The sequence below is a fragment of the Heloderma suspectum genome, chromosome 2 (assembly GCF_057233095.1).
Source record: "Heloderma suspectum isolate Gila_16-S chromosome 2, 16-S_ref, whole genome shotgun sequence".
Taxonomy (NCBI): Eukaryota; Metazoa; Chordata; class Lepidosauria; order Squamata; family Helodermatidae; genus Heloderma; species Heloderma suspectum.
Window position 1 is genome coordinate 246,059,463 of NC_139459.1, and position 19,431 is coordinate 246,078,893.

The 19,431-nt window shown below is 38.8% G+C and overlaps 1 protein-coding gene across 9 annotated transcripts in view; it reads left to right on the plus strand.

Moving 5' to 3' along the window:
* Window positions 1-18,996, plus strand: part of CSNK1A1 (casein kinase 1 alpha 1) — a 45,585-nt gene extending 26,589 nt beyond the window's left edge. For 2 of the 9 annotated variants that reach the window (XM_084838665.1, XM_084838669.1), the window contains 6 exons: window positions 446-585; window positions 1,551-1,629; window positions 3,232-3,306; window positions 3,653-3,759; window positions 4,912-5,060; window positions 17,355-18,996. In XM_084838665.1, coding sequence (XP_084694791.1) covers window positions 446-585; window positions 1,551-1,629; window positions 3,232-3,306; window positions 3,653-3,759; window positions 4,912-5,060; window positions 17,355-17,362 — 558 coding nt within the window. In that variant the 3' untranslated portion in view covers window positions 17,363-18,996. Of the gene's footprint in view, window positions 1-445; window positions 586-1,550; window positions 1,630-3,231; window positions 3,307-3,652; window positions 3,760-4,911; window positions 7,664-8,357; window positions 10,468-17,354 lie in introns of those variants that run through there. The other 7 variants (XM_084838667.1, XM_084838671.1, XM_084838666.1 and 4 more) reach the window with 5 other exon arrangements.
* Window positions 18,997-19,431: the final 435 nt, after the last annotated feature.

Genomic DNA, 19,431 nt, shown 5'->3' on the forward strand with positions numbered 1-19,431 from the left:
CTGCCCTACATTCTTTGCTAGACAGGCGAATATTCCTGTTTAGCCCGGGAGCTTCAGAGCTTGGGGGGGCACACGGCACTTAGGAAGCTGCATAGCATGGCTTCTGCTGTCTCCTCCCCTCCCTGCCCCCGGGACTGCCCCCTTTTCCCCATATCTATGCTCCCTTTCTGAGCGCGGAGCAGCGGAGACATAGCTGGTGCGGAGAGAACTGCGCCAGCTACGAGGGGGTGGGGAGCACAATTTCTGGAAACCAAGCTTGGAGCCCTAGCTCTGACCTCAGTTCCCAGAAACTGAAAAATCCTGTGACCCTCTAGACTGTTTCTAGTAGCCATAGGATTACTCCCTAATTTGGTTAGATCTGAAGTCTCTAATGAATGTGTACTTTAAAGACATGGGTGTAGTTTCCAAACTGCCCAGAAACATTAATCTATTTCATTTTTTAAAGTTATTCCTTATTGACTTTGGGTTGGCCAAAAAGTACCGGGACAACAGGACAAGGCAACACATACCATATAGAGAAGACAAAAATCTCACTGGTACAGCCAGATATGCCAGCATTAATGCACATCTTGGCATTGAACAGAGGTAAGTGACAAAGCAATTGCTGTAATGATACTAGATGCTGTAAATATTAGAGATCTTCCTTTAATGAACACCACCCTAATAAATGTTAATTTCTACAGTTATGAAATGAAAGTAGATTAAATGTTTCCAGCAAGAGTATCTTCTGATGAAAGCGATTTTTTCTGTAATAATTTCGGTGAACTAGGGGTTGTCAAAGTATGTCTTACAAATAAAATATTGCATTTCCTTTAATCATTTCGTACTCTCAAATTCCCAAAACCCAGATTCTGTTTAGTCATAAAAGCAGTATTGAGCTGCTTGTATTTGGGATTTGTATGTGTCTTTTACTAAACTTGTGTCAAAAGATGTTTTGAATGGGGAGAGCTTGCTCTTATTTTGTGTTAAACTACTTTGATTCTTTAAGTCCCATAATTAGTTGCAGCATTCTTGCTTCTGGAAAGATAGTTGAGTAATGCCCTCTAAGGCTAAACAGATTCCCATGAATCATCAAAAATGCTGAACCCTGCTCATAGCACAATTTTTCCTTGTATTGCTATGTTGCTGATTCTAGAATGGAGAGAAGTTGCTCATTGCTGGAATCAAATGAAGAGTCTCAAAAGAGCCTAAACAGCTAAATTTGTATCCCAGACCCTTAAGTATTGTAGTCAATGAGAATAAATTGTCATGCTATTGTTACTTCATTGTGCTCACCAGTATACATAATTGTAAGCCCTGAACACTAAAATTCCAGGTCTGTAGGTGCATCTGTTCTGGTCTGAAAAAATTTAGAAATGGTACTGGCAGCATAATTTCTAAATTCTTCTGCAAAAATGTTGATCAGACCTCATTTTTCATTCTTGTTGTGCATTGATGTGTTAGAAATTTTACTGACAGTTTTTGACTTCAAACCTTGTTGAGACCTCAAACTGTAAATGCTGCTATGCATTTTAAGCATAAACTCATAAAACTGCCTCTTCCCCCTGCAGTCGTCGTGATGATATGGAGTCACTAGGATATGTATTGATGTACTTTAACAGAACCAGCCTGCCATGGCAAGGATTAAAGGTATGTCATGAAATCTTACTGGAAGTTCCTTACCATTTTCAGGAGCTGCAGAGGAATCTACTTAACAGAAGACCGAGCACAATACTGTATACTTGTAATTCTAATTTTGTTCACTTATTAAGAGAGCAATCCTGTGCTCCCTATACAGCGTCTGGGGGACATAGGATATTTTGGTTTCCTAGCTCCGAGATTGGAGCTAGGAAACCATGCTCCCCTCCCCTGCCCCCTCTCAGCCAGCGCAGAGAGAACCATGCTGGTTGCTGCTACGAGCTTGCAAATGCAAGCTTGTAGGGGGTGAAAGGGGGAGTTACCGGGGGCCGGGAGGGAGGAGACTGGGGACGTAGGACTGTGAGCAATCCCCAGCCTCCTTCCTGTCCCTTCCTTTCCCTCCCCTTCCCTAAACCCTCTGCTAGACAGGCGAAATCACCCATCTAGCTAAAATGCAGAGCAGGATGCACAGTGTGCCAACTGCTCTGCATTGGATAGTCATAAGCCTCTAAGTTCAGAGGCTTACAAGTACCCAGGGCTCGTCCCATAGGATTGCACCCTGAGAGTCCCAGTAGCTGCATGGTGTGAAAGGCTCCTGGAGAAAGTATACAATATATAATGTATGTGATTTTTAGATCAAAATTGCGGGTGGATAAGAATCACTGTTTTTTTTTTAATTTTCACAATAGGATTTTTAAACTTAAATTGTATTCTTATTTAAATCAGATTTTCTTTTTTTAAAAAGTCTTCCATAAAACTCTACATTTCTCCCTTATTTTAAAAAAAACAGTTGAAATTAAATTTAATCACAAACATGCTAAACCTTGATTTCAGGTTTTCCTCTCATAATAACTCTGTCCAGCCTAACTACCAGCTCTTGCTTTTTGAAAGTTCAGGGCTTTGCCATAGCCTAGTCGTAGAGCACATACTTGGCATGCAAAAGATTCCAGGTTCAACCCACGGCATCTCCAGGTAGGGCTAGGAAAGAATCCTGCCTTGAAACCCTGGACAGCCAGTGCCGGTCAGAGCCAAAACAGATATTACTTTAAAGACAAAACTTGCAGCTACATCTTTTCTATTTTTCATTTTCAGTCTGGAATAGCTGTGGGAGGGACAATCTAGATTGGGACTCTAGCGTGGGGTGGTATTACCCCCCACACACGGGCCCTATCTGGATTGGGGTCCCCACACCTACAATTTCTATTGCAAAATAAGTAACCTATAAAGCAAATGGAATTACATAATTCCGATAATATAGCTACAGTTATCTGAGTCTGTGCAATGGCAGTTTGCGTTGAAAACACTAGGATATTAGACAATCAAATATAATCATCTTTAGGGAGAATATATTATAGGATTGTTATATTAGTTATCTGGCTTAATGGGCAAAAGTAACAAATACAGCCACCTAAGATAACCATGTGATGAAGGCCTTAAACTGTGGTAAAATGCATTCAGCTCTATTCAAAACTCAATACCAGATTGACCTTCATTCCCTTTGAAATGGATTGTGGAACTTGGAGATTTCATATAAAGCCTTTTGTCTTCAGGGTTCTGCCCATCAGATATTGCAACTGTCCTTGTGTCATTTACATTGATCCACATGTTCCACAGGCTGCAACAAAGAAGCAGAAGTATGAAAAGATTAGTGAAAAGAAGATGTCTACTCCTGTTGAAGTTTTGTGTAAGGTAAGCTTATAAAAATGTTTTTAAAAACAGCCTGTTGTGGCAAGAACAGTCTTTTCTTTAGTAAAGCAGCCACTACCTCCTAGATACAATGTAAATTCATTAATACTAATGAATTTATTATCCAACCTAGGTATCGGATTAAATGTATTAATGGAGTTTGTTTGTTTGTTTTTTTAATTTCTATACCGTCCAATAGCCAAAGCGGTACTTAGGCTGCCTTGAGTTAGTTTTCCTTGTGCTCTCTCCCTTTAAAAAAATATTGTAATACTGTAGAACTGACTTCCTGAATTTAAGACCTACAAGGGACCCTATCTGTAGGTCATAGTCTCATTACTTCTGTTAACAGGGATTTCCTGCAGAATTTGCAATGTATCTGAACTACTGCCGTGGCCTGCGCTTTGAAGAGGCTCCTGATTATATGTATCTGAGACAGTTATTCCGTATCCTTTTCAGGTCAGTTTTCTTGGGAAAATTTGCAAAAAAATTGAACATAATTGGTCAGATTTTAATAACCAGTAAATGTTTAGAACTGGAAAAAATGGCTAAGAAAGGTTTTGTTAGCTTAAGTAGAATCTTGTTTATCATGACAACTTCTCTTGTGAGTTCCCTCAATAGCCTTAACAAGTACAGTTTTAATCTATTCAACTGGCTAAGGGTTATATTCACGCTATCCAGAAGTAGTGCTGAAGCAAATATTTTAGAAATCATGATTTCTGGACAGGAACACAGTTCATTTTTTAATGGGTACTTAACATACATGGCTGTTTAAGAAAAGAACAAATCTATTCTTTGAGCAAATAGGAAGACATGTTTATCTCAAGAACCACTTCATAAGTTTGATTTCCACGAGAAAGAAAGCAAGTTACATTTGGCTGTAATAAAAAACAGTTTGTCAGGCCAAACCTTGTGATCATTTTGGGTGCGTAAATAACATCGCCCTAATTTGAAAGAAGGCTGGATAAAGTAGGACAGGTTACAGGAATTAAGTATGGACACAATAGGAGTGAACCTTCATCGGGTGGGAGTTGGAGGGGTCCATCCTGATTGAAAATCAGGTTCAACCTAGTTTGTGTTTGTAAGTTGTGTATGAAATTATTATAATGCACAATTAGCTACTGATCAACCTTAGTTATTGCAGACATTATGATCACAGCATCAGTGCAAACGAAGGTAATAAACAATGGTCAAGATCACAAGGGCCACATACAGCGGCCTATGCACACCCACAAGAGCTTTTCCAACATCCCCAAAAGCTGCTCCTGATTGCCTTAGTGCATGGGGATGCAATCAGCTAAAGAAGGGGGAATGGTGTGTGAGGGAACAGGGTGTCGTTGTCGTCGTCCCCGCAAGTGGAAGTGCTCTACACTTCATGGAAGGAGCTCTCTGGTTTCTGGCCAATGTTTCTGCAATGGTAAATAACTGCCAAGTGGCTTTTAAGCTTGCGCCAAGCAGATTTTAATTATTAATCCACAACATTACTCAGTCTTCAAAGTGTTTTACAAAGCATCATTAATGTTTAGTTTCAGTAAAACTTGCTTGGTATACAACAGTCATGCAGATACGTGTTGCAGTGAATATTTTGCTTTTTCCTTTCCTCCACCCCAGGACCTTGAATCACCAATATGACTACACATTTGACTGGACAATGTTAAAGCAGAAAGCAGCACAGCAGGCAGCCTCTTCCAGTGGGCAGGGGCAGCAAGCCCAAACCCCCACAGGCAAGCAAACTGACAAATCCAAGAGTAACATGAAAGGTTAGTAGCCAAGAACCAAGTGACGTTACAGTCCAAAAATAATAAACACTAATTTGGATAATGTCAGTGAAGTTAAGTGTTAGATCAAGGAGGTCGTTAAAAACATACATTTGGCTATTTAGTATTAAAGAAAACGGACGTCCTTGGAAAATTTGACTACTAACTTTAAACCAAGTGTCCTTGTTTTTCATATCATTTCTTTGGGGGTGTTGGGTCATTTTAACCACTGCATCTTCTCCCGCATTAACCCCTCTTCAAGATAAACTGGCTTGGTGTTGGGAACTTGATAAATAGTATGATCCAAAATCCTAGACCTAACACTTTAAGGGGAAAGTCTTCTGTTGACTTCATATTGGGCCAGTCTATGGATGCTTTGGTATGGGTATCTTTGCTCTTACTATCCAAAATGAAGATGGAAATCTAGGCATGACCTCGTTTGCAGTTCTGCCTAAAGCACTAGTGTGATGGATTTTTATTCCTTGGCATAGACGGTGTCAATTTTCCATCTTCAATTACAAATCCAGGGATGAATTCTCTCCAGGGTGAATAAATAATAGGATTTTAAAATTTTAAATGTGTTTTTAATTTTGCTTATAGTAAGCTTTTTATTTTTTAGGGGATGTGGTTTCAGATGAAATAGGGTTTTAATACAGCTTGTTAACAGACATGTACCTCTTAAACCTGAATCCATAACTAAGTGCTTAAGTTAAGTTGCTTTTTTGTGCAAAGAGTAAACCATGGGAAAATCCAGCCTTTTGATGCCAAGCTTTATAGATATAGCCCTGTATTATATATTACAGGCTTTGAGGCTAGAGCTGGCCTTTCCTCCATCTGCTTGGTTTGTTCTCAGGGAGCCTACTATGCTCCTTCCCAGAATGGTGCTCCCAAGATCAGAAGCTTTCAGGGAGACACACAGGCAAGGGAAGAGCTGAGTCAGCTTCAGGCAGTAAGAATACTTCTAGAAAATCACGGGGATGGGTCAGTTGGATGCCACATCTGCAGTGATTAGGGTTTAAATGGAGCCTGTTCTACAACAAAGCAGAGATGGGAGGAAGCAAAATGGGCTTACGCTGAGAAGGCTTTCAGTCTACAGTGGGAGTAGGATGGGGAGTGCCTGTCCTAAAGAGCTGGCAGAGATGACCTGGAATGGAAGTCTGCAAAGCAATCACTGAGCAAAGAGGAAATCCTTTTGAGCCAAACAATTCTTCCTTGGCTTGAGGGCTAGGGAGAATAGGGATGAAAATGGGTTGCATCAATTCCAAACCAGAAGAAAAGAGGCGAACCTGACAGATGCTGATGGAAATAGCATAAAAGCTCTTGAATTTTCTGTTATGCCTAATGCGTTCAAGTATAACTTTATCAGAGATGCTGCCTGTCACTACTTTTCTCCTGAATAAGCAGGGGCAGGTGGAGGTTTTGCTCTTTATGAGAGCACCATTGGGGACAGGAACACAATGAGGGTCTTAGCTAGGAGCTAGTCCAGGTTTCCCTCTTTTCCTTGAGAAGCAGAGGAGGAAAAATAGATGGAGCATAAAGTGCCAGAAACTCAGACATGTGTGAAGAGAAGAGACTCTCCAGTGAAGCATTTAGGGGCAAAGCCCCTACGATTGTATCTACCTATCCTCAACATGATGGAATAAAAGTGAACTTGTGTTGTGTTGTGTTGTGTTGTGATGTGATGTCCAGAGGGGCAGAGTTGATCAAATGGGAACAAGCAGAGCAGGCTAGTCCTATCAGAATTATAGGCTTATACTAGGGGAAGGGAGTGGCAAGTTGGCATCCAGTTGTTGGCTTCAGTAGACAACACAATGTGGTTTACCAGGTTCATCCACTGCCTTTAGTTGACTTACCATGTTCTCTGTTTTGTGCTTCCTGGCTAGTTGGGCACTACAAATTGGTCAATTCTCAGATTATAAATATTTATTACTCTCGCCAGCCAAGTAGCATAGATGGTATTCTTCATGAGATGGAAAAGTAATCTGTTCAGTAATAAGCCTTTGCTTCTGAAAACTTATGGGTCCTTAGTCTTCAAGTAGATGGTCTTGGTCAATGTCAATGAGGAGGATAATGTAAGCTGCCTTGAGTTCTTTGCGAGAGGGAGAAAGGCGGGGTATAAATGCAATAAATAAAAATAAATAAATAAAATGTCCTTGCATGAGAGGGAGAAACAGAAAACACTAATTCTACAATTCCATGCAAGTGTGCACATGTGGAATTCTGTAGTACCAGAGGCATGTGAGCTGCAGACGAACTTTAGATTGTTGGCTACTTCTTCTTCTGAGGTGGGGCTGAGGAGTTAATAGTGCAACACAAAGGAGGAACTCAGTGCAGATGGGGAGAGTTCACTGTCCAGCATCCATCGTTGGACACAATTGGGTATTGCAGAGAAGACCTGTCACGGTTGGTGGTATGCAGAAGACTATTTGGGAAATAAATACATTCCTTTGAGTTGAGAGAGAGAAGGAAAGGAAAATGTGTTAAATGGAAACAATGCAACAAACATGCAAGGCTTGGTTGTCAGAATGAAGTGCTATGAAAGATGCTCCTCAAAAGAAAATGACTTCAAAATGATGTGGACATATCTGGACAATCCGGATCAACCGGTTAGTAAACTTCTTTGCACTATTCTTATTGGCGCTCACAAATATAAATTACCATTATAACATATTGGGGTGGGTTACTTTTGAGTTGAAAATGCAAACTGAATTTATGGGAATATGTTAATTATACTTCTATAAGACGTCTGATATTTTTAATCAGTATAAATAGTTAACTAAAAGATTGGGTTGGAACTGGCAGCTCCGCTCATGGAAGGTGCCTCCGCCCAATTTTTGGAAGCCCCCTCCCCCACAGCCTCCCCCATTCAACAGATTCCCTAGAGCCTTGCTGTAGCAATTTCAGGGGACTGGAGGGGCTACTGTGGGGAAGAAAGAGTGGGCAAGTCTGCTGTCAGCCCCGTTGCATGATCCTTAATGTGGATCCAACCCAATGTGTAGAAGTTACATCATTTGCAGCAGACAGAACCAATGAATAAGAAGTTAGGGATGTCAAGTATTCTTGCCCTAAGGGACAGTCACATCCTTTATTTATAGCCAGCATCTCTTGTTTAGGAGCACAACAGCTCTATAGACTGTAGTAGTTATCCCATAAACCAGTTACTACCTACTTTAGTATATCCCAGCTTTCTCGAACAGTCATCATTGTTTTATTTATTTTTAAATGGATGTGGGAAAATGTACAGTTTAGATAAATGTACTGAATAACGAAGTGACTGACTTCTCATTGTTTTTGTTTCAGGGTCCAGTTGAGGCATAAGAGACTATAACTATAACTATCCATTTGCAACATCTACAACTTCATAATCTGTTGGCACCGCCAAAACCAGCAGCACTGCAACTTAAACAGTAAACTGCATGGATCAAACAAGATACCTTCATCTAGTAAAACAATGGATGGTATCATGGTTGTAATTGAGGAAAGAATAGAAATGAAATGAAATGAAATGAAATGAATGAATGAATAAATAAATAAATAAATGAATAAATGAATAAATAAATAAATTGAGGAAAGGAGTGCTCTATTAGTGAAACTAGCTCTTTTGTCGGGCCCTTTTGTGACCAGAATAAAGCCTTTATTAGCACACTTCAGTTATTATTGAGAGCCAGTGTGGTGTAGTGGCTAGAGTGTTGGACTGGGAGCCGGGAGATCTGGGTTCTAGTCCCCACTCAGCCGTGGAAGCTCACTGAGTGACTTTGGGCCAGTCATAGACTCTCAGCCCAACCTACCTCACAGGGTTGCTGTTGTGAGGATAAAATAGAGAGGAGGAAGATAATGTAAGCTGCCTTGGGTTCCTTGCAAGAGGGAAAAAAGGCAGGATATAAATGAAATAAATAAATTATGACAAGCCTTAACTCTATCAGGCAGAATAGACATTGGTGAAAACTTACTGGGTACAGTGTATATGAGAGAGTGTGAGTAGTGTGTAAAATACCCAGTGGTAAACTTGGCTAGTTTGTCTTACTAGGTAGAGCAAAATCCAAGGTGATACTGTGCTATGTTCTTCATCTAAAAGCAGAAGATGGGGTTGCTTTCAGAATATCTGATGATAGGAATTTCTAACATAGCAGAAGTAAGAGTAAAAGCAGTGGGACCTGTAACGTAGGTAATGCTGCAAATGTAGCAAAACTGAAATGACTGAAACATAAATGGTTGCAGGTCTCATTTATTACATCTTTTAGGCTGCACCCTTACCTGGGAATAAATCCCACTGACTACAGTGGGACTTCTGAGTAAACATAGGATCAGGCTGTTAATCAAAGAGAAGTGTTCTTCTGAGGATAGAGGAAAATACTGAAACAGCAAAATACTTCCACAACTATTTGCTTCAACTTTATTGAAGAGAGGTGGATCCAGATGAATTCTCCCCCAAGATATGACTGAATTCAGTGGTTAACTGTACAGACCAGTTCAGTGAATTCAGTGGTTAACTGTACAGACCAGTTCAGTGGTTTATTATGAACTGCCTAGTGCAGTGAACAATCTGAAGAAAAGCATGCCTGCACAGAAGGGGCTAGCAAATGTTAATCTTTGCCTGAAGAGAAAGGTATAGCTTTGACATGCTACAGAAAGATCGCTGCTGATGCTTTCAAAATTTGGAAAGAACTTCAAGAGATGTTGGAAGAAGACTGTACCAATAAAGTTGAATTTCAAGCCATAAATTAAGCACTAACTTCATCTTCTGGCTCAGATTTTTCAACCTATAGTACAGGTTAGATGCTTAATGGATGAACAAGATGTTGTGACATAAGCATTCATCGGTCAACACAGCCATAACTCTTTATGGGTAGGGGTCAGCTATTCAGTGGTCTGCTCCATATCTTTTAAAGAAGGCCACTCCATTGAACCAGAGAAAGTCTTCTGTTATACATCAGGAGCCACAGTTCTTTCAAGTCCTAAACCAGCTTTTCACAGCAAAGTTTATTCAGTGGATAGAGAACTGTTGGCTTCATATAAAATTGTTAATTCAAAGTTGAGAACTAGGAGATGAAAAGGTTGGAACCTTGCTTTGTTCCAGTCTGTGAATGAGAGCTGCTAATTTTAAACATTTGAAAGACACTGTAAATAAAAATATGTACCATTTAAGATTGTCTTGATTTTCTGTTGTGTATAAAGCTGCATCAAGATGGTAAACAAAATTGTTAGCAAAACGTTATATATTAAATAATTTATGTATGTATCTTGGGCCACTTAAAATAGTATAAAATGAAGAGTACAGTCTCCTAATCACTTATAGTTCAAAAGGTTGTCTAGTTGAATCAGTTTTACTGAATTAATCACAGCCGTAGAAGTCAGGCTTGTGGCTCAGACATTTGTTCTTTGATGATAGTAGAAATACAGTTGGAATGGGTACAGTTGTCAGTGTACTTTGATTTGGGTATGTGGAAAAGCATTGTCAAACATAGTTATATGCTTATGTGTGACCTTTCCAGCTTGTGCATTGTATGTTCATAAATCTGAAATTTATGTCCAACCCAACTCTAAACACCTGGGCACGTCAGTGAACTGAAGAATTAAGCACAGTTTTTGTCCAACTTTATTGAACTAGTTCTAACTGAGAAACTCTCTATAATAGTACAGACAGGGGCTGAACCCAGTTGATATAACAATGTGTGTACCTTTGGAGGAGGATGTAATTTTATTTTTCTAGTATTTAGTTTGCCTCACTACATGAATAGTCTGAAGGTAGTTAGACAAGATGGTCATGGAAACATATGCTTGCCTGGTTTCCCAAACAAAAGGTCTTTTTGTCTACAGGGACATCAGTATCCTAGATACAGGATCCTAGATACAATGTTTGTGTTTAACCCTTTCCAGGTCCTGCGTGATAACCAATTTGATCTGATTTGAAAGTGGCTAATTAATCTCTGAGAAAGTGACAGGGTTGAATAGATGGTATATCCTGTATCTGGAATGTGTTTGACAAGACCAGTCTAAACTGAAAAGAGACAGTATAACTGTGTTAATATGCAGCACCCAATATATCTGAGCAATCCTTACTGCTTAGTATACAAAGACAATGCCTAAGGGTGCAGTCCTATGCATGTTTATAGAAAAAAAGGCCTATAAATCCCAGCAAGTTTTAGTCAGCAATGCTTCCTGGGGCATGCTGGGAATTGTAGGCCTTTTTTTTCTGTCTAAAGATGCATAGGATTGTGCCTTAAAAGTTTTAGCTTGCTTAAGTCAACTTGAGGACCCCAGCTGAAATGCAGGGATACTTTAGTCGTATATAGGCATTCAGCCTGCTCCCATGAATGCTAAAAGTGGATAAGGGAACATGGATGGGCATGCAAGCCCCATGCCATCATCAGTTTCTGCCCGCTCAGTCCTTAACCATACCACGTTGAGAGGGAAAGTCTGAAGGGCACTTCTACTCAGATTCGTTTGAACCTGAGTAGAAGCCTTCACATGACAGGGAATCCTGCTTTATTAGGGTTCAAGTCATTCTCCACATGGGAAGGGTGGGGATTGAGCAGGCAGAATTGGGGGCAGGGCTTGCATGTGTACCCATGTCCCCTCCCCACTTTTTAGTCCTCACATGAGTAGGTTGAATGCCTGCATAGGGCTTTTTCAATTCTAGATAGAATTCAGGAGACATATTTGAAAATACTGCTCAGTTGAAAAGAGAAACTGGGGTGTGTATTACTCCATTAGCAATATCAAGTGCAGCAGGAGCAAAGGCAAGGCTTTGCCTGGAGTAAACTAAGAAAGCAATTAGAATTGTACTGTCAAAACTACAACAGTCTTCCCTCAGTACGGTTGTATTAGTTTTCTTTTTATTGGTGACAAAAGGTGATTCTTAAATGAAGAATGTTGTGTGTGTGCGGGAGGTGATAATGAAAAGTGAGATCACTTATGTTCATAACCTTAAGTGCATGGCCTAGTGATGACTTGCACATGTGTAGTAATTATCGCAGAGTTTTCGTGTTTTCTCATTTCACCCCCACCCATTCAGCGGAGAGGCAGTTAACACATTCAGCTTTGAATCAGTGACATACATGACAGTGAGAATCAGCCCTAACTTGGGTGTAAATATGTTGCTACCTGCTGCTTTGATCATTACTCAATAGGGTTCCCCTTTGCTTTCCATATTGGAAATGCATTGGGGCGGGCAGGCAGGTAGAGCAATAGTAGGTATGTTGTGATATTATCCATATTGTTGTAAATGAAGCTTCTGTACAAAAACACTTTCTCAAAAAGGGTAACTTCTTCAAAATGAAGGATTCTGCCAAACTGTTTGGTACTGAAGAGATCTGTTCTAGAGACAATGGCATTTTCTACCATATTTAACATTTTAAAAGTCAGTATTTGCAATATATGTATCTGATTCTACATATACTGCTAATTCCATAGTATACAAGGCCAAGCTCAGGGAGTGTTAACTATTTGTCAAAGCAGGAAATGATATGGTTGTTGTTTCCTTCAGTTTAATGTTTTGGGCCTTTAAAAAAATAATTCAATAAACTTAATTATAGGATAGTCAAGGGGCTGACTACATAATTTCAAATATAAACTCAGTGGCCCAATTAATAAGTTATTATCAGCATTATACTATTAATTTAAACTTATAATTTAAAACCGAAAGGCTAAGCCTTTTTTTTGATGCTTCAACACCACTGCGCTTGTGTCTGCAGTTTTTCTACTCTCAGTGAAGATGACAAATTGCAGTGCATATATTAAATGCCAGTGTGTCTGGAGCGAGTAGTATTAAGTCTCTAACTGCAGAATGTCATGTCACCATGGGTTTTGGTAGAACTGAGTTGTACAAGTGAAATTGGCTCTCATCCTGTGCCCCTAATATTCATGAAAGTTCTGATAACTGACTTCAAAAAACATAAAATGATTCTTTCAAGGCTTTTACTGTGGAGTAAATGCTTTTCTCCAAATGTTAGTACGTATAGTTGTTTTTGTTTAGAATAGCTTTTGCCTTAATTATTATTTTTGGTTTTCAGATTAGCACAGAGTTCAAGTTTTGTCTTATGTATAATCAACACATTTAAGGTAATTTCGTTAATAACACAATTTTGAAATGTGTTTGTGCACTTATAAGTAGATTTTTGTTTTTCATACAGTTTTGAGAAGTCATGAGTTGCATTAGTTTTCTAATACATTTCTGAACAATAGAAAGTGCATTAAAAATAAAACATCATAGCTGTATAAATGCATTGATAGTGTTTCATCCAGCAGGTTCTGTCAAAACTAATTCTAAAGCATAGGATATACCCAGAAGATTAAATTGTAAATTGAAAGAATCTAACCTATTTATAATGGAAGTGTAATGGCAGTGCTCCTAAGAATAGCTAGATACCACCTTTTCCTTGTACCTCAAATGCTGAGGTACATTGAGGTTAACCTCAAATGCTGAGGCCTATGAACTAGATGCATATTAGGCCATATTTTTTACGCATCACAAAACAAGACAAAGAACTTTAAAAAAAACCCATTCCATTGCCAGCTCTACTGTCTTAAAGTGATAATTAGTACAGATACGGAGTTTTCTGTCTCAGCTTTCCATCAGTAGTATAACAATGTTCCTACTATTACTACATACCTGTTGCAAGGTAGGGATATGTGTATTTTGAGGCATTTGAAGTTTAGTAGTTTAATATCAAGGAGGGTGAGAACTGGGTGACTACCACTAAGATAATTCACTGGTGAAATTCAGAGAAATTTAGTAGTAATTTTAGTTGGGTAGTATGCAAGCATTTAGAAGAATGCAGAAGGTAAGTAGTAGAATACTTGAAAATTTCAAATCTGTTTAATTTCCTGACTCATAAGAATTCTGTTGGTAGTAGACAAGAAACAGTTGACCCCCCTCTTATAACTTAGATGGCAAGACCTGTACTACTTGAAGGGATGGAAGAAATTCCAGTTTGTTGACATGATATGCTTCCAACATGTTTGTGCATAATCCCAGCACTACCCAAGGGAACATATTACAGTTACAATGGGTTGGATCCATTAACAGGAGGCACTTCCACCTTTACATGGGACATTACTGATTTTTACCCTGGGTTGCAGCTTCCCAAAGAGGGTGTAAGGACCGCTGAGCATTGTGCACTGCAACCTGGGAGAAAAACTAATCTGTGTACGGGTTTGAAGTGCCTTTTGTTCACACATGGAAATACTTGGGTCCAAACCACAATAAAAAGGCAGCCATAAGAGACAGTAGATCACCCTTGAACATGCAGTAGAATAATTAAAATGGCTTTGTATCAAATAGAAACATTTCTTAAAAGCTAGGAGGAAGAGCCCAAATCATTCTTACGATGAAAGGCGATTTTCATGTAAGCTTCTAATTTTTTTTTTAAAGCTATACTAAAGTCAGTAACATTGAAGAAATATTGGGTGTGGGAAAGTGAACAGTGGCTTGTGTTTAAGCATCTAATTTATATCTGATATTAGTAAGATTTTATTGTAAATCTTAGTAAAATATGACTGCTTATAAATTAATAGAATACAACCTGAATAAAGGTTACAGTTGTGGACTTCAAAATTAATATGTTGAACCCTTAACCATCCTGGAAATGCTTAGCTAAAAATTATTTAGAATCTTTTTTCTCACTCTAACTGCACATTACATTAAGGATATGTGTTTCAGGAGATTAAACTTACTACTAGGGGCAGAAATTGGCATAGTAAACTTAATTTCTGAAAATCCCTACCGAATCCACCTTTGTAAGTGATAGATTTAAAATCTACCTCTAACTGGTTCAAAGTCCGCATACTTTTCTGGATGGTTCTGCACTTGTCCAGATCATGTCCTTGCCTGGTTATACAGACTGGAAGTTTCTTCAATAACTGCTTCTCTGCCTACAAAACAAAATGGTATACAGATGGCGAGTCACAAAAGCATATGTGTATGATTCTGATTTGCTGATATTGGAGACTTATAGTAAAGAGGAAGCAATGGTGCAATCAAAATAAATTCTTGGTCCAAAAGCACCCTGGAAGACTGAACTCTGGGGTTTTAGCACTGAGGAATGGAGGAGAGAGAATGCAGAGGTTACTGAAAGTAAAAACAAAAGACCAATTTGGGAATCGTTTAAAGTAGTAAAATCTGAGTAAAAAACAAATAAAACCCATCTTGTTCTAAATAGGAATGATTGACCAAAAAAACTTCCAAGGCCTATTTGTATGTTACTGGTGCTTGCCATGCCTGGGCCTTGTGTGAGCTTTCCCCCTCAAACCTCCTGTCCTGCTTCCTTCAGGAATCTGGCCCCTTATTCCTTTAGGAGCCTGCTGATGATTGGACTCATTCATCTTGCTTTTTTGCCCCCCTCTCTCTTCCCCTTTTTCCTGAGCACCCTTCCCACCTGTCAGTGCACTTGGCTCTCCCAGCGACAGAGCCACTCCTGTTCAGAGGCTCTGGACAAAGTTTTCTCAAGCAAACTTTCACTTTCTTCTCAGAAGCTGCACCACCATTGTTTTATGAGCTTTCTCCCTCTACAGCTAGAATATAGGTGAACGCTGTATGACATCACAACAGTAAAAGTAGCAATCACTATGGGTAGATTGTGGATGAAGGACAACTGTTTGTAATCTGTGTATATAGAATATAGTTGCTTCCTAGATATCAGTTATGTTTGAAGTTAGTTTTTGTCTACTTACTACTCTTGAAGGACTGCCACAATATATTGGATTTGATAGATTCCTTATGGAAGCCGCAAAAGAATTTTAAATACGTTTAGACCATCTCAGTTTTGAATGTGACTTACAATGCAATCCTATGCACATCTACTCCATAGTAAGCCCCACTGAGTTCGGTGGAACTTACTCCCAGGTAAGTAATATAGGACTGCAACCTTAGTGGATTTATATCCTTAATTAAGTGGGCTAACATCCTAGTTTGAACAGCTGCAACAGAACAAAACTTAGTATTTTTTAGTGAATAGCATTCAACAAAATTGAATGGATAACGCTGCTTAATGTTCATCAGCTGACTACACCTTCAATTTCTGTTGGTAATCCAACTAGTGATACAACTTGAGATATAACTATGCCACCACATCATATATTGCATGAAACATCACTTTCAAATAAAACATTAAATATGGGCTATTATATGACCAGTCTAAAATTTCTTTAGATTAAAAGTTTGTCAGGTTTATTGGTGTAAGATACCTTCCCTTTTATTTAGAAACATCTCCCTGACACAGTTCATTTGCTATGACCAAACTTTACATTCCTTCTGGCAGAATAGAAATTGCTGGATAACAGTGTATAGAAACAGACAGAAAAGCAAAGCTTTGTTGCACTTTTGTTTTGCTCTGGGAACATCATGGTTTAGTTTACTGAAAGTTGTATTTGTTATATTTTACTGTAGATATTGGTGGTTAAGCAAATTTCTCACGCCTTCATTGGGGTTGACATCTTGGGCCTCTTCCTTAGACCCATATTCTGGATCATGTTATCTGCAGTGGTGCCTAACATTGACAGCTTCAAGCACATAGAAAATATAACCGTTTTCTTCCTAGACAGCAGACACTTTAAAGCTCAAATCTTATGCACAATTACTTGGGAGTAAATATCATTGACCTCAGTGAGACTTGCTTCTGAGTAGATATGTATAGCATTGCGCTCTTAGTCATGTGACCGATTGCAACTATCTTTATTCTGCTGTATTACCTTGCATATGTATGTTAGGGTTGCAAGCTTCAGTTGCTTTGGTGGGGGCCAACTTTAATCTGAAGGACCGATTTAGGATTTGCTTGTTTGGGGGTTACTTTTTGGTGTTAGCATAGTAGAAAATATGAGAAGGTCACTTTGAGTATTTTATATTGATGGTTGGTCTAAGTTTTCATATGTAGATATTTGAAATTGGCAGTATGAAAATCTGTTCAAATGTAATTGGCTAAAAGACAACTAAAATTATTTAATGGTTGGTAACCCTAGCACGAATGGTAATTCTTAGATACATACTTCACTAATAGCATTTGATCTGCTTGCTGGATTACAAGCATTGATCCATTGCTAAGGCTGGTGGGCAATAGTGGTTTTGCCTTAAAGGGGGGGTGTTCTTGCTTGCCTTTCTTGCTGCACAAATAGGTCACTCTTACCTTGGGGAGAGCTACTGTCAAATGATAAACTCAGTCAGTCACCACCAAGCTTGGAAATAAGTCTTAACTTTGAATGGGGTAGCATTTTTCCTAAAGTTGGCCATAGCTGCTTGTTTAAAGCCTCCTACTCAAGTGGCTGTTTATTTCCAAATATCAAAGTGTTTTGTTTGCTTTCCAGGTTTTTGAGCATGAAGAAGAGAACAGATGAAGCAGAGCAGAATGGAGCAGGATGTATCACTCCCCAAATCCTAGGAATTTTAGTTCATAAACACACTTGCCAGTGGTTGTGGGCAACCATCTACTTGATGTAAAGAACTTAATTTCAGTATAAACTGGCTCTGGGCAGCGCCATTGATGCTGCACTTTTGAGTTGTAGCAACTGTAATTGTGAATATTACTGAGATAGTTGAACATGGTGTCCAGTTTTCTATTGCATTTTTTCAAGTGGAAAAGTTAACTGAATGGTTGACACACAAGTGGTGGAGAGAATTGTGCATATGCCAATTTTTGTAACCTTTTTACTTTGAACTACACTCCTTATGAGATCTCATTGTTTTGGAAGAATGGCATGAACAAGTCTTCAGGAACAGTTGTGATAATTGTAAATGCTCACAATTGTGCACTCTTTCTGGGTATTCCTCCCTGGTTTTGAAAGTTGTACACTTAAAACATTCTTAAAATTGCTGGTGTCTGAGTGACGTAACAAGCCAGCTGACATGGTAGTAACCAAAGATTCCAGTTTTTAAGCATATGAAAGACTCTGCCTGCTTACCTGTGCTAGAAGTAACAGCATCTAAAGTGAAGACTTAAGAGAAACTTAGCGACTACTAGATTATCTTTAGGACTCTGCATTAACTCTATAATGTTCTTGGTATAAAAGGAGAAACAGCATATTTGTCACAAATTTAGTTAACATCTTACAACTCAAACTGTATGTAAGTTGCTTAGATAAATGTAATCACTGTAAACATCTATATGATCTGGGATTTTGTTTTTATTTTGAAACGGGAGCTTTTTTTGTTTACAAGTTCATTAAAACTAAACTGTTTCTGTAAGAAAATGAGATTTTTTTAATTTGCCTTGATAATTTGCAATCTAAATTAGACACCACCCTTTTTAAAATAGGCAACTACAAGGCCATTTGTTAGAGCAAAAGTCCTATTTCTTAATCATTTTAGATCTAGTGTTGTAACTCTTCCTCACTTTTGTTTTTAAATAAATTTTGTATTTTTTTTCTTGATGGGGAGGGGCACTCTTGCATTTTTATAATCTGTTGCATTGATACCCAGCCCGCTGTAACAAGAGATTGAATAAAAATAAAGGCATCTTTTCAGACCCATCACAGCAGCTCAAAAGTCTTGCTGTCGTCTTGCATTGGCTAGACTGGTTTGCAAAATTAGCCTTGCAGATTTAAAATGGAAGTACGTGGAGGGTTTTAAAAGGAGGAATTTTCTTTCAAGTTCTTGTGGAGTGGATATGACCAGATTTACTCTTGTTCTCAGGCAGCCTCTCGGTGTGCAGTGTTCACATTGGTTACTGGTTACTGCCTTAGGCTATCCTTCTCACTCTAATCCAGCGGAAAGATCTTACTGCTGGTGATTCGTCTAACAGTGTAACTTATTCCTTTATAGCATGTCAGAATAAATTTAAAAAGTTGTCTGAAAATGCTGCCAGATGCCTATTGTGTAAATGATTTTATGACTTTTGGACATCGGGTAGTGGGTTCGGGTTGCAATGCATATTTTGCTATGGGACATTGAAACTCTCTTCAACAACTGTTTTTCCACAACCATTAAATATATTTTGGCCGTGCAAACATAGATGACATGGAGAACATTTTCAAGATGTGGAGTCTACCAACAAAAATCATTTGGGCAGTGTTACACATGCAAATTAGCTCAGGTATGTTTCATTCTTGAAAATGAACAAGATCTCTTATACTACCCAACGCTTACTCAGGTTTTGTATCTCTTATGAATGTAATCTTCACTTGCTTTGATAACTCAAATTGAACAAAAGCTCCATGATTGTTGAAGAATGGATATTTCAGAGACCACGATTTTGTTGTTGTTGTTCAGTCGTGTCCGACTCTTCGTGACCCCAATAGCTTATTGTATATTGGACTGTTGTAATGAAGTTCAGTCATGCTAGTGAACAGTAGAATAGGGCATGGGTGGGGTAGTAGGAAAACATGCTATCCTTAACCCTCACAGATATTTCCAGCTATGTAGAGACAGAACTTTTGCATTTTTACA